Source organism: Tachyglossus aculeatus, unplaced genomic scaffold (genome assembly GCF_015852505.1).
Source record: "Tachyglossus aculeatus isolate mTacAcu1 unplaced genomic scaffold, mTacAcu1.pri scaffold_136_arrow_ctg1, whole genome shotgun sequence".
Classification (NCBI taxonomy): domain Eukaryota; kingdom Metazoa; phylum Chordata; class Mammalia; order Monotremata; family Tachyglossidae; genus Tachyglossus; species Tachyglossus aculeatus.
In genome coordinates this window covers 376546-389739 of record NW_024044863.1, presented here as the reverse complement: position 1 = coordinate 389739, position 13194 = coordinate 376546, and the positions used below count along the sequence as shown (strand labels likewise).

The window sequence follows — 13194 nt, the reverse complement described above, 5'->3', positions numbered from 1 at the left end:
CCGCTTCTCAAGTGCATAGATGACATAGTACGGTGGGAAAGTAGGGTGGTGGGATGAGAGATTAGTCAGGGAAGGCTTCCTGGAGGAAATATGATTTTAGTAGGACCTTAAAGATGGGGAGAGTGGAGACCTGCCAGTTGTGAAGGGGGAGAGAGTTCCCAGCAGGAGGGAGAGGGTGAGCAGAGGGTTGAAGATGAGAGAGATGAGAGTGAGGCACATTAAGCCTTTTAGACTGTGAGCCCACTATTGGGTAGGGACTGTCTCTATATGTTGCCAACTTGTACTTCCCAAGCGCTTAGTACACTGCTCTGCACACAGTAAGCGCTCAATAAATACGATTGATTGGTTGATTAAGCAGTTTGGCATTCGAGGAGCCAAGTGGGCACATTGAGTTGTAGATGGAGGGAAGGGAAATAGGTAGTGGGGAGAAAAAAGGAACTTTGATTTTCATTCATTCATTCATTCAATCAATCAATCAATCATATTTATTGAGCGCTTACTGTGTGCAGAGCACTGTACTAAGCGCTTGGGAAGTACAAGTTGGATTTTTGAATAAATTATGTGGTCATCCAATATTTGCGATACATTTTCAGCTTCTGCAGGACTTAACCCTGTTGGCCCCATCCACTTCCACTTTAGCAGGTTGGCTAAATCACAGATACTTGTGATACATTTTCAGCTACTGCAGGACTCAACCCTGTTGGCCCCATCCACTTCCACTTCAGCAGGTTGGCTAAATCACAGACAGTATCCTTTTAAGACCACCTTCTATACCTGTGAAAGATAAGCTTAAACCCTTGGCTACTGGAATTTTCCCAACACACCTCAGCAGCATCAATAACAACATTATTTACTGAATCCCTACTGCAAGGTTGTGGGTTTTAATCCCAGCTCCCCGCCACTTGTCTGCAGTATGACCATGGGCAAGTCACTTAACTTCTCTGTGCCTCAGTTATCTCAACTGTAAAATGGAGATTGAAACTGTGAGCCCCACGTGGGACAGGGACTGTGTCCAACCTGATTAACTTGTATCTACCCAGAGCATAGACCGGTGTTTGGCACATAGTAAGCGCTTAAGAAATACCATTATTACTGTTATTATCATCATTATTATTATGCAGAGCACTGCATTATGCACTTGGGAAAATGTAACAAAATAAAAGACGGAAGTTCTGCATTTGAGGAGATGACGATATAATGAGGGACAGAAGAGGATGTTTACTACCAAATATGCAAAAGAGAGAAGAACAAAAGTATAGCAGCAAGTAATTAAAAGGAAAAGTAATTAGGTGAATAATAAATCCACTTAGCACAGTGGTTTGCACAGGAAAACACCTAATAAATATTGTACATGGCTGATGATTAGCACGATCATGAACATGGGAGATTAGTCAGGGAATGCCCCCTGGAAGAGGTGGCTCTTTTGAAGGGTTTTAAAGGTGAAGAAGAGTGTGGGTTGACAGATTTGAGTAGGGAGGAAATGCCATTCAAGGGGAAAGGCTTGAGCAATGGGGCAAAAATGGAAGTTTCAAAGAGTGAAGAGCGAGCTGGGTTAGCAGGGTAGAAGAGTTAAGATAGAGCAGAGGGAGACAGCTAATAGATGAGCCTTGAACCAGTGGTCAGATGTTTTTATTTAGTGCGAGATTAAATGAATGGACCCTGGGGGGTTTTGATGAGGGGAACGATGTGTTTTGACTTGTATTTTAATAGGTTAGATTTGAGTTCACACTGGGCTTTTCAGGGGTTTTTCTCCAGGGAGGGGAAAGGGGGATTGAGGGGTGAGCCTAATTATATAAATTAATGAGAGGCTCTCTTCCGACCTGGATCCAGGCAACAGGAGGGCAGAAAACTGAGTAAGTCACTCCCGTGTTATGCATAATTGTAGATTCAACCTCTGTGTTCATGTAATAATAATCATAGTATTTGTTAAGTGCTTACTATGTGCCAAGCACTGTTCTAAGCACTGGGATAGATACAAGGGAATCAGGGTGCCCCACATGGGGCTCATACTTTAAATTCCCATTTTCCAGATGAGGTAACTGAGGCACAGAGAAGTTAAGTGACTTGCCCAAGATCGCACAGCAGACAAGTGGCAGGGAGCCAGGATTGGAATTACTGACTCAGGGAGGGAAATTGGGGGCTTCCGGGGAATTTTGCCCCTGACCTTTGGCCTAATGTTTGTCTTTATGTTCACCCTGGTCTTGTCAATGAGGGTGTCTCTAGGGAGGGGAGATGTGGGATTGAAGGATTGCTGCTGCTCTGTAGTGAGCTGAAATTGGGTAGCCAAAAGCAAGGAGGAGGAAGGAAGTGCTTTAACGATGCAATGAAACAAAGCCTAAGAGAAAACTGCATCTCTATGGCAAACTGTGGAGCCTTGCAATCAATGACAGTAATGGTATTATTTGTAAAGACCTGATTATGTCCCGGCCCCTGTGTTCTACACTGGAGGAGATGCAATACAATCAGATTAGACACAGTCCCTGTCCCACATGGAGCTTACAGTTGAGTGAGGAGGTAGAACATGCACTGAATCCTCAATTTATAGATGAGGAAATAGAGGTACAGAAAAGCTAAGTGACTTGCCTAATGTCACACAGCAGGCATGTTTCTGAGCCAGAATTAGAATCCAGCTCTCCTGACTCCCAGCCCTGTGTTCTTTCCATTATTTAATCATCATCATCATCATCATAATGTTATTTGTTAAGCACTTATTATGTGCCAAGCATTGTTCTAAGAACTGGGATAGATACAAGGTTATCAGGTTGTCCCACAGTCTAAATCTCCATTTTACAGTTGAGGTAACTGAGGTACAGAGAAGTTAAGTGACTTGCCCAAACTCTCACAGCTGACAAGTGGCAGAGCTGGGATTAGAACCCAAGACCTGTAACTCCCAAGCCCGTGCTCTTTCCACTAAACCATGCTGCTACTCAAGAAGAAGGGACACTTTTGGAGCAGAAGTTACGAGAGGATCATCGGTAAGTTCCTTGAATGCAAGGATCATTTTTACTAATTCTATTTTATCTCTCCCAAGTGCTTACCACACCTGCACATCATAGATATTCTGTAAATATTATTGATTTGACTGATTTAAATAGAGGCCAAAAAGTAAAAACAGTGCCAAGCATTACAACTAACAAGCAGTGGCAAAATAAATAGCATTGTTTGTGCAGCTCATTGTGTTTGGGGGACCCACACTAGACTTTTTAACCACACATGCACACGTTGATGACTTTCTACCTCAGTGTCATTTTCTTCTATTACAAAGGACAATATATATATATATATATATGTATAGCTACATATACATATAGCTGCACGTTCTGAGATATATATCCTGTATATATGTATATATGTTTGTACATATTTATTACTCTCTATATTTTACTTGTACATATTTATTCTATTTATTTTATTTGGTTTATATGTTTTGTTTTGTCGTCTGTCTCCCCCTTCTAGACTGTGAGCCCGCTGTTGGGTAGGGACCGTCTCAATATGTTGCAAACTTGTACTTCCCAAGTGCTTAGTACAGTGCTCTGCACACAGTAAGTGCTCAATAAATACGATTGAATGAATGAATGAATGAATATATATCAGAATGTGCAGCTATATGTAGACAGGACTGAACAAGATTGGCAAAGATTGAATGTAACTAACTAACTAACTAAATAAATATGGCATTTATTAAGCACTTACTATGTGCAAAGCACTGTTCGAAGTGCTGGGGGGATACAAGGTGATCAGGTTGTCCCTCGTGGGGCTCACAATCTTAATCCCCATTTTACAGATGAGGTAACTGAGGCTCAGAGAAGTTAAGTGACTTGCCCAATGTCACACAGCAGACACGTGGTGAAGCTGGGATTCAAACCCATGACCTCTGACTCCAAAGCCTGGGCTCTTTCCACTGATCCACACTGCTTCTCATGTGTCCCTCTGCCTGCTGGGCTGGGCTGTGAGAGAAGTGAGAGAATAAGAAAGATCACATCTTGTGAGAGGAAACAATATAAGAACACTGTGGTGGAAAAAGGCCATATTTTGTAGGTGTGTAATTTGTAGATTGTACAAATTTTGTAGTTTAAAACCTCCTATTAGGAACCCACTGGAAGGCTGACCAGAATGCCCAGCTCTGGTTCAGATGAATGTAATGAGAATGCTTGCTTCTTATTCCTCAAGAGACTTTAGGATTTTACTCCAAAGGTTGGTCAGTTGTAACCCCTATTCTTGAACTCTAAAATCGCTTCGTTTATTTGTTAGGTGGAAATCATTTAAATGAGGGTCGGAATGACGAATTCGGACCATAGTCCTGAGGGATATCCTTGGTCAAAAAAAAAATAACATTTGTTTTTCCTATGTTATGTTATTTTTCCTTCTGTTATGAGGGATTTGTTCCCAACACATAATCGATCTATTAATCAATCAATGGAAATGACTAAATACTTATTGTGTGCAGAATGCTGTACTAAGCACTTGGGAAAATGCAGTACAGAAGAATTGGTGGACATGATTCCCTGCTCTCAAAGAGCTTACAGTATAGTGGGGGAGACAGACTTCAAAGTAAATTACAGATAAGGGAAGGAATAGAGTATAAGGCTATGTGGGGCTGGGTGGGGATAAATATCAAAGTTCTTAAGGCATACAGATTTAAGTGCATGGGTGATGCTGAGGGGAGGGGAGGGCTGAATCAGGGAAGTGCTCTTGGAGGAGATCTGAATTTAGTAGGGGTTGAAAGATCAAGAGAGTGGTATTCTGTCAGATATGAAGGGGAGGGAGTTCGAAGTCAGAGGGAGAACATGGTCAAGGGGTTGGCATTGAGATAGATGAGATAAAAGTACAGAAAGTAAATTGGTGTGAGGAGTGAAGTGTGAAGGCTGGGTTGTAGTAGAAGATCAGTGAGATAAGATAGGATGGAGAGAGGTAAGTGTCTTAAAGCCATTAGTGAGGAGTTTTTGTTGGTTGCATGGGTGGAGATGGCAACCACTAGAGGTTTTCCAGGAGTGGTGAGACCGACCCAGTTTTGTCCCAATCTTTGTATTTTACACCTTCATCTGTTCCCCTCTAGACTGTAAGCTTGTTTTACGCAGGGAATGTGTCTGCTAATTCTAATGTACTGTACTCTCCCAGGAAATGCTCTACACATAGTAAATGCTCAATGAATCCCATTGTTTGATTGATTGATTGCATCATGACCCTGTGATCTCACTGATGTGCTTTGTGTGCTCAAATTAATGAAATGCTAGTTTCCCTCAGCCCATAATTTTCTCTGTTGCTTTTTTCCAGGCCTTTGACTTTTATAATGACTTATGAACCGAGTTTTCCTGTCCAGGTCTATTTCATCAAAACGGATCATCCCACCACAACTTTTCCCAAATCACCATATTGGAGATCATAAAATGAAGTAAGACCACGGAAGTCCAACTCCAGAAGCTTTCATAGTGGAGAGGGATATAATAATGACAGTATTTGTTAAGTGCTTACTATATGCCAGTACTATATGTACTAAGTGCTAGTTTGGATTAAAGCAAATCGGGTTGGACATAGTCCCTGTCCCATGTGGGGCTCACAGTCTCAATCGCCATTTTACAGATGTGGTAACTGAGGCACAGAGAAGTGAAGTGACTTGCCAAGGCCACCCAGCAGACAAGTGGTGGAGCAGGGATTAGAACCCATGACCTTCTGATTCCCAGGCCTGTGCTGTTCTATATGCTTCCCTATTTCGTACTCTACTAGAATTGGGCCAGCCCCAGATCTCCAACCCCTCAAAGAGTTAAGATTTCAGATGATTTAGATGAAGTGGTGGGCCGTGCTCAATAAATACAATTGAATGAATGAATGAATTGACAGGAGGAGAACACGAATTATTATTTTTACTATTACTATGGTATTTATCATGTGCTTACTCTGTGTCAAACACTGTACTAAGTACCGGGACAGATACCAGATAATCAGGTCAGACACAGTCCCTGATTCACATGGAACTCCCAGTCTTAGTGGGAGGGAGAACAAGTATTGAATCCCCATTTTACAGATGAGGAAACTGAGGCACAGATAATTTAACTAGTTAAGTGATTTGCCCAAGGTCGCAAAGCAGCCGAGGGATTGCCTGTGGGACTGGGACTTGTGTCTGACCTGATTACTCTGAATCTACCGCAGTGCTTGGTACGGGGCTTGACACAAAGTACTGAACAAATACCACTGTTTGTTATTATTATTACTATTATTGTAGTTGTTCATTGGCAGAGTAAGATAAGAACCTATGTCCTCTTACTTCCAGGCTTGTGCTCTTTCAACTTGGACACAATGCATCAAAATGAGAATTCTCTTAGAAGGGTTTGACCTCTTCAGTGCATTCCCTAGATAGGGAAAGCTTACAGCCAATTTTAACTTCTCCTAGTTGATTCTCCCCCTCTCAGGGTCGCAACTGGAGAGTATCCAGTACTCTGCCTTATCGACTATGGAAGGGAGAGTCTCACAGAGGCCTATCCGTTCCATTCCTAGCTTGGGCAGTGGCTAGCGAGTGGAAGGCAATCTGCTACAAGTCAAAACTCACCTGTGCTGGGCAGCAGTAACATGGGAGAGAGTCAAGAGGGGAGACTCAAGTTTACTGCATGGAAGGAGGCAATGGTAAACCAATTCTGTATTTTTACTGAGAAAACTCTATGGATCCACTACCAGAACGACTGCAGATGGAGGCAGGGCGTTCTGGGAGAGATGTGTCCGTGGTGTCGCTGTGAGTCAGAGACGACTCGAAGGCATAAGACAAGACAAGTTGATTCACTCTCTCGCTCACTGGACTGTAATAAATGTGTCTACCGTAAGTAGTTGGAGCTGCTTTCTTTGAGACTGGATTCCCCAGAGATCAATCAATCAATCAATCGTATTTATTGAGCGCTTACTGTGTGCAGAGCACTGTACTAAGCGCTTGGGAAGTACAAGTTGGCAACATATAGAGACAGTCCCAACCCAACAGTGGGCTCACAGTCTAAAAGGGGGAGACAGAGAACAAAACCAAACATACTAACAAAATAAAATAAATAGAATAGATATGTACAGGTAAAATAAATAAATAAATAAATAAATAAATAGAGTAATAAATATGTACAAACATATATACATATATACAGGTGCTGTGGGGAAGGGAAGGAGGTAAGATGGGGGGATGGAGAGGGGGACGAAGGGGAGAGGAAGGAAGGGGCTCAGTCTGGGAAGGCCTCCTGGAGGAGGTGAGCTCTCAGTAGGGCCTTGAAGGGAGGAAGAGAGCTAGCTTGGCGGATGGGCAGAGGGAGGGCATTCCAGGCCCAGAGATTAGAAGTAAAGATTGTCAGGGGCTATGCTTATATCAAAATACCAATAAAAAATCCATCTAGAATCAACAGAGTGTGGCAAGGTGAAATAGAGTTAAATTGTATTATCTATGTTTATTATTATTACCAAGTGCTATCAAGTCATTTCTGATTCATAGCAACTCTACGGATATATTTTCCCAAGAACATCCTGTCTTCTACCAAAATCCGTAACCTTTATAAAGGTTCTTCTGTTATCGTTGTTACAGCCTCTTATCCATCCCAGCTCCGCCAGTTGGCAGCTGTGTGGCTTTGGGAAAGTCACTTAACTTCTCTGTGCCTCAGTTACCTCATCTGTAAAATGAGGATTAAGACTGTGAGCCCCCCGTGGGACAATGTGATCACCTTGTAATCTTCCCAGTTCTTGGAACAGTACTTTGCACATAGTAAGTGCTTAATAAATGCTATTATTATTATTATTATTATTATTATTATTATTATTATTATTATTATTATTATCTAGCTGCTGGTCTGCCTCTTCCACGTTTTCTCTGGACTTTTTCTAGCATTAGTGCCTTCTCCAGAGAATTAGTCCTCCTGATTCTGTGTCCAAAATATGCTAATCCAATTACCTATTTTATGTGGATTCTATTGCTAATATTGACTTTTTCCCCATATAGATACCAAGGAAAACCCAAGATGGATGAGAGAAATTACAGTACCATTGCTGAGTTCATTTTCTTGGGGTTCAGTAGTGATCCAGATTTGCAGATCACACTTTTTGTGGTCTTTCTGGTATTCTACACGATCACTCTACTGGGAAATCTAGGAATTATACTATTAATCAAGATCGATGCTCAGCTTCATACCTCCATGTACTTTTTCCTCAGCAACTTAGCTTTCCTAGATGCCTGCTTTTCCTGTGTCATTGCTCCCAGGACACTGATCAATTTCTTGGTGGAGAGGAAAACCATTTCCTTTGCTGGCTGTGTCGCTCAGATGTGCGTCTTTGCTGCTCTCGGGACGACAGAGTGCTTTTTGCTGGCTGCCATGGCCTATGATCGCTTTATTGCCATCTGTCACCCGCTGCATTATTCTGTCATGATGTCCCACAGGGTATCTGTCTCCCTTGTAGTTGGGTCTTATGTGTACGGATTCCTGAATTCCGTGATCCACACGGTTTTCACTTTTAGTTTATCCTTTTGTGGACATCGTACAATTAATCACTATTTCTGTGACGTCCCACCCCTCTTATCTATCTCCTGTTCCAACACATCTGTCAATCAGAAGCTGCTTTTCGTGTTCATTAGCTTGAACGGACTCAGCACGACAGGGATCATTGGGGTTTCCTATGCTTACATCCTGTTCACCATCCTGAAGATACGCTCTTCTGAAGGCAAACACAAAGCCTTCTCCACTTGTGCTTCACACATCACGGTGGTCGCCATATTCTATGGCACCACCTGCTTTATGTACTTACGGCCAATGTCCAGCTACTCCCTGGAGAGAGATAAAAGAACATCGGTGTTTTACACTTTTGTGATCCCCATGCTGAATCCCCTGATCTATAGTGTGAGGAACAAGGAAATGAAAGATGCCATGAGGAAAGTAATAGGGAGAAAATCACGCTCTCACTGCTAATGTCTTTTATCAATGCCCAGGAAGCATCTGAGAAAAATGGCAGGTAGATGAATCTTGTTCTTCCCTATGGCCTCTGATATGATTGAATGAATGAATATACGAAATCCTTGTCACCTATCCAGTTTTAATTTGCAGAAGTTGCACGGTGGCATTGTTTTTTCCTTTTTTTGAAGTCTTCTTGGTTACTGTACATTGTCTATAGGTCATCATATGCTATAATGCAGATCTGCATTTCTATTTAATAATAATAATAATAATGGCATTTGTTAAGTGCTTACTATGTGCTGAGCACTATTCTAAGCGATAGGGTAGATACAAGGCAATCAGGTTGTCCCACACGGGGCTTACAGTCTTCATCCCCATTTTCCAGATGAGGTAACTGAGGCACAGAGAACTGAAGTGACTTGCCCAAAGTCACACAGCTGATAAGTGGCAGAGCCGAGAATAGATCCCACGACCTCTTACTCCCAAGCCCGGACTCTTTCCACTGAACCACGCTGCTTCTCTCAGCTTCATATACCAAGAGCCGTTATACTGGAATATCCTAAACACTCTTTCTCACACTTTTTTGATAGTATTTGCAGGTTCTGCAATGTGGCCTAGGGGAAAGAGGCTGGGCCTCAGAGTTAGAGTTGGGAGGGCCTCCTCCTAGTTTCTGAGGGAAGAGTGAACCTCCCATTCTTGCTGACAACCTTGCCCCTGACAACTCTTAAAATAAATTTCATGCTTCAGAGTGAGAGAAAAAAAAAACCTCACCCCCTTAACTCCCTTTCTGGTCTGTCTTTTGCCTCATGTCTCCATAAATCAGCTCACTGTCCATTCCTCTCTATTCATTTCCTTTTTTAAAAAATGTGAAATCTTTCATCCTCTTTTCCAACTAATGTTGACACGATTTGGAGTGAAAGGCATGTAGAGCCTCATCTGAGGTAAGAAACTGAAACACAAATAGAGAAGGAGACAAAACATACTGTGAAAGCCTACACAAAATTGGTGTAAGCTTTTTCATTATTTTTTCCATCACATGTTCTCCCACTTCTTTGAGCATGAAGGAGACAGGGGAGAAGGAATAGGGAAATTTTGCTTCATTGGCTATTTTAAAATGTGCTTTTGTTTTAGTGCTCCTAAACTACATCTTGACCTTCGAGAGAGCAATTATCCTCTTGAAACACCCTGAGCATAGGAATAAACTGGAATTAAGAAAAAGAGTAACCTGCAAACTTATAAAAAAATCAGGAACGAGCCCATCAGGCTGTGGAACTCTCTCCCCTGGAGATTCTTCTTCAGTTTAACATCAGATTTCTGAGGACGATGGCCGATCTCTGTGTTGAACCGTGAACCCCCGAAAAATCAGGGTATCTTTATTTTTCAACGCTGTTTGGCTAACATTGTTCTGAGGTTCTGCAGTAATTTGTTTTACTTCACAAGTTAGCATATTTTATATTAAGGTACCTTCACTAGACTCCCTAACTTGCAACTGAACGTAGCTCACACACTCTTTGTACAAAGACAAATCATTCCATCAATCAGTGGTAGTTATTTTAAGCACTTGGGAAAGTACCAACAATAGAAATGGTAGATAAGATCATTTCTAGAGGGAGCAGATTGATTTCTTCAGTGGCTCAACTATGTTGCCCATTATGCTTCCTGTGGAATTCAGGAAGCCATATGGCTAACCTAGACAAAAGTATGGAAAGTGGGACTAGAGAAGCACTAGAGGTGAGTTATGGACAATAACATCTATATACTATGCAACCGACTGCCCGATTCAGTGTACTCTGTTGTGTTGACTATGATATTTCCAACTTTCTAAGAGCAGCTTCTCAAAGTCAAAAATGTAACATCTTTTTGAGGCAACTGCTCTCTCCATTACTGGGTCTGTCAAGTCAATTTTAGACAGCTAGTTTGAATTCTGAAGTACAAAATATAAAATCTTTATTCTACCTTAGCAGAGTATTTTTTGCGGGGAGGCCTGAATTGCCCGGTATCGTAACTTTTCTCTCTACTTCTTCATCTAATCACAGTGTGTAGTTCAAGGGGTGGAGCTCCCTTAGTTCTTTTTTTTCCTATTTTGTAAAGACATAATTTGTCCATTTAAATTCCACACCCACACATTTTAAAATAATAATAATGTCACCTTAAGTGCTTACTCTGTGCTAAATTCTGTACTAAGAGCTGAGGTAGAGACAATAATAATAATACTTGTGGTATTTGTTAAGGGCTTACTATGTGCCAAGCATTGTTCCAAGGGCTAGGATAGATTCAAGTTAATCACTTTGGACCCAGGCCCTGTCCTGCATGGGGCTCACAGTAATTTTCCAGATGAAGGAACTGAGGCACAGAGAAGTGAAGTGACTTTCCCAAGGTCACACAACAGACACATGGCAGAGTCAGGATTAGAATCCATGTCTCCCAGGCCCGGGCTCATTCCAAGAGGCCACGCTGCAGTATTTTCGTATTTGGAATAATGGTGCCCTGGGATAAAAGCTTTGTCTTTACTTTCCCATTGTCTCTTGAGGGAGCTCAGTAGCTACCAAAGTTTTCACTGACAGAACTCTTTAAGAGGTTCATCAATAATAAGGAACAATCCTATATGCACACTGAGGTTGGAATAGAGAATAAAAATTATAATAATAATAATAGTGTTTGTTAAGTGCTTACTATGTTCCAAACACTGTTCTAAGCGCTGGGGTTAATACAAGGTAATCAGGTTGTCGCACGTGGGGCTCACAGTCTCAATCCCCATTTTACAATTGAGGTAACCAAGGCACAGAGAAGTTAAGTGACTTGTCCAAGATCACACATTCATTCATTCAATCATATTTATTGAGCACTTACTGTGTGCAGAGCATTGTACTAAGCGCTTACAAGTGTACTAAGCACTTCCAAGTGTACTAAGCGCTTACACACAGCAGACAAGTGGCAGAGGCGGGATCCCTTAAGGGAACTACTGTCCTCTTTTTCTCTTCAATGATCAAATCTACCTTCAGTTAGTCAGTCAATCATATTTATTGAGCACTTACTGTGAGCAGAGCACTGTACTAAGCTCTTGGGAGACAATATAACAGGTACATTCCCTGCCCACAATGAATTTAGAATCTAGAGTTAGATTCATGTGAGTGCTCACCAAGATACCCAGAGGCGACTGGAGGCCATTGCTCAAATTTACATGACATAGATGCATAGTATAGTGCTCTGCACACAGTAAGTGTTCAGTAAATACTATTTGTTGATTGAGAATTAGTAACATTCCTTCTTTAGATTAAATATCAAGTAGAACTCAGAGCAGTGAAAACAAGTCAGGCGAGTGAGCTATCTGGATGCATATAGCCAACCTATACAGCCCACAATAATACATTCTTGAACAATTTACACTGCTCAAAGAAAATGGTGTTACACTGTGCCACCAACCAAACACCAAAAAAGGGATGTGCCATTGAAATTTTTTTTTCCTAAAGCATCCTGAGTTTTAATAGCCGTGTAAAGCTCCAATGGTTAAAGGCAAGGTAAAACAAGAATACTAAAACTCTCACCATGAGATGTCACTGAACTCCAGTCCTGCAACATTTGTGCATTTAAATGTTCTAGTTTCCCTAAAGAGTTAACGTGCCTCAGCTAGAGCTTCTTCAAATCCCAAGGAAGGACTAAGCCTTAGGGAAAATCTGGCTCACTGCACATTATAGCCTAGAACATTTCCTTGATTGGCTACCTGCATGAGGTAGCGAGGATAGAACTGATTATTTTGAGAACTGAAATTTACAGATGTTCTTCTCTGTTAGAAACACTTCTCCATCCATTTTCCCCCTCAAGCTACTCCCATGAACAGTGTCACATTTAGCATTACATTTCTCGACTGTATTAATACAGCACTGATAATAGTTATTAAAGTTTTCTATGGACTTCTCAGAAGCTTTCCACAGTAACAACATTTCTGCAATGGCCTGAGGATGGAGAATCACTTGGGCCTAGTGCCAAGAGCACAGGCCCGAGAGTCACGGGACTCCCCCATCTAATCCCATCTAATCTAATCCCATCTCCCTCATTTACCTGCTGTGCGACCTTGGGTAAGTCACTTAACTTCTTTGTGCCTGAGTTCCCTCATCTGCTCTCCCTCCTACCTAGACTGTGGAAACTGATTATCTTGTATCTACCCCAGCGCTTCATGGTAAAACACTTCCTTATTTTTACCGAGAAAACTCTACGGATATGCTACCAGAATGATTGCAGGTGGAAGTGGGGTGTTTTGGGAGAGATGAGTCTATGGAGTTGCTATGGGTTG

General features: G+C 41.7%; 1 protein-coding gene across 1 annotated transcript; it reads left to right on the top strand.

Annotated features, from left to right (window-relative positions):
• The first annotated feature begins 7976 nt into the window (after nt 1-7976).
• On the top strand, nt 7977-10253 carry LOC119923001 (olfactory receptor 1019-like). The gene is made up of 2 exons (XM_038742591.1): nt 7977-8885; nt 10152-10253. Exons 1-2 carry the CDS (start codon nt 7977-7979, stop codon nt 10251-10253), a joined length of 1011 nt encoding a protein of 336 aa, XP_038598519.1.
• The last annotated feature ends 2941 nt before the right edge of the window (nt 10254-13194 follow it).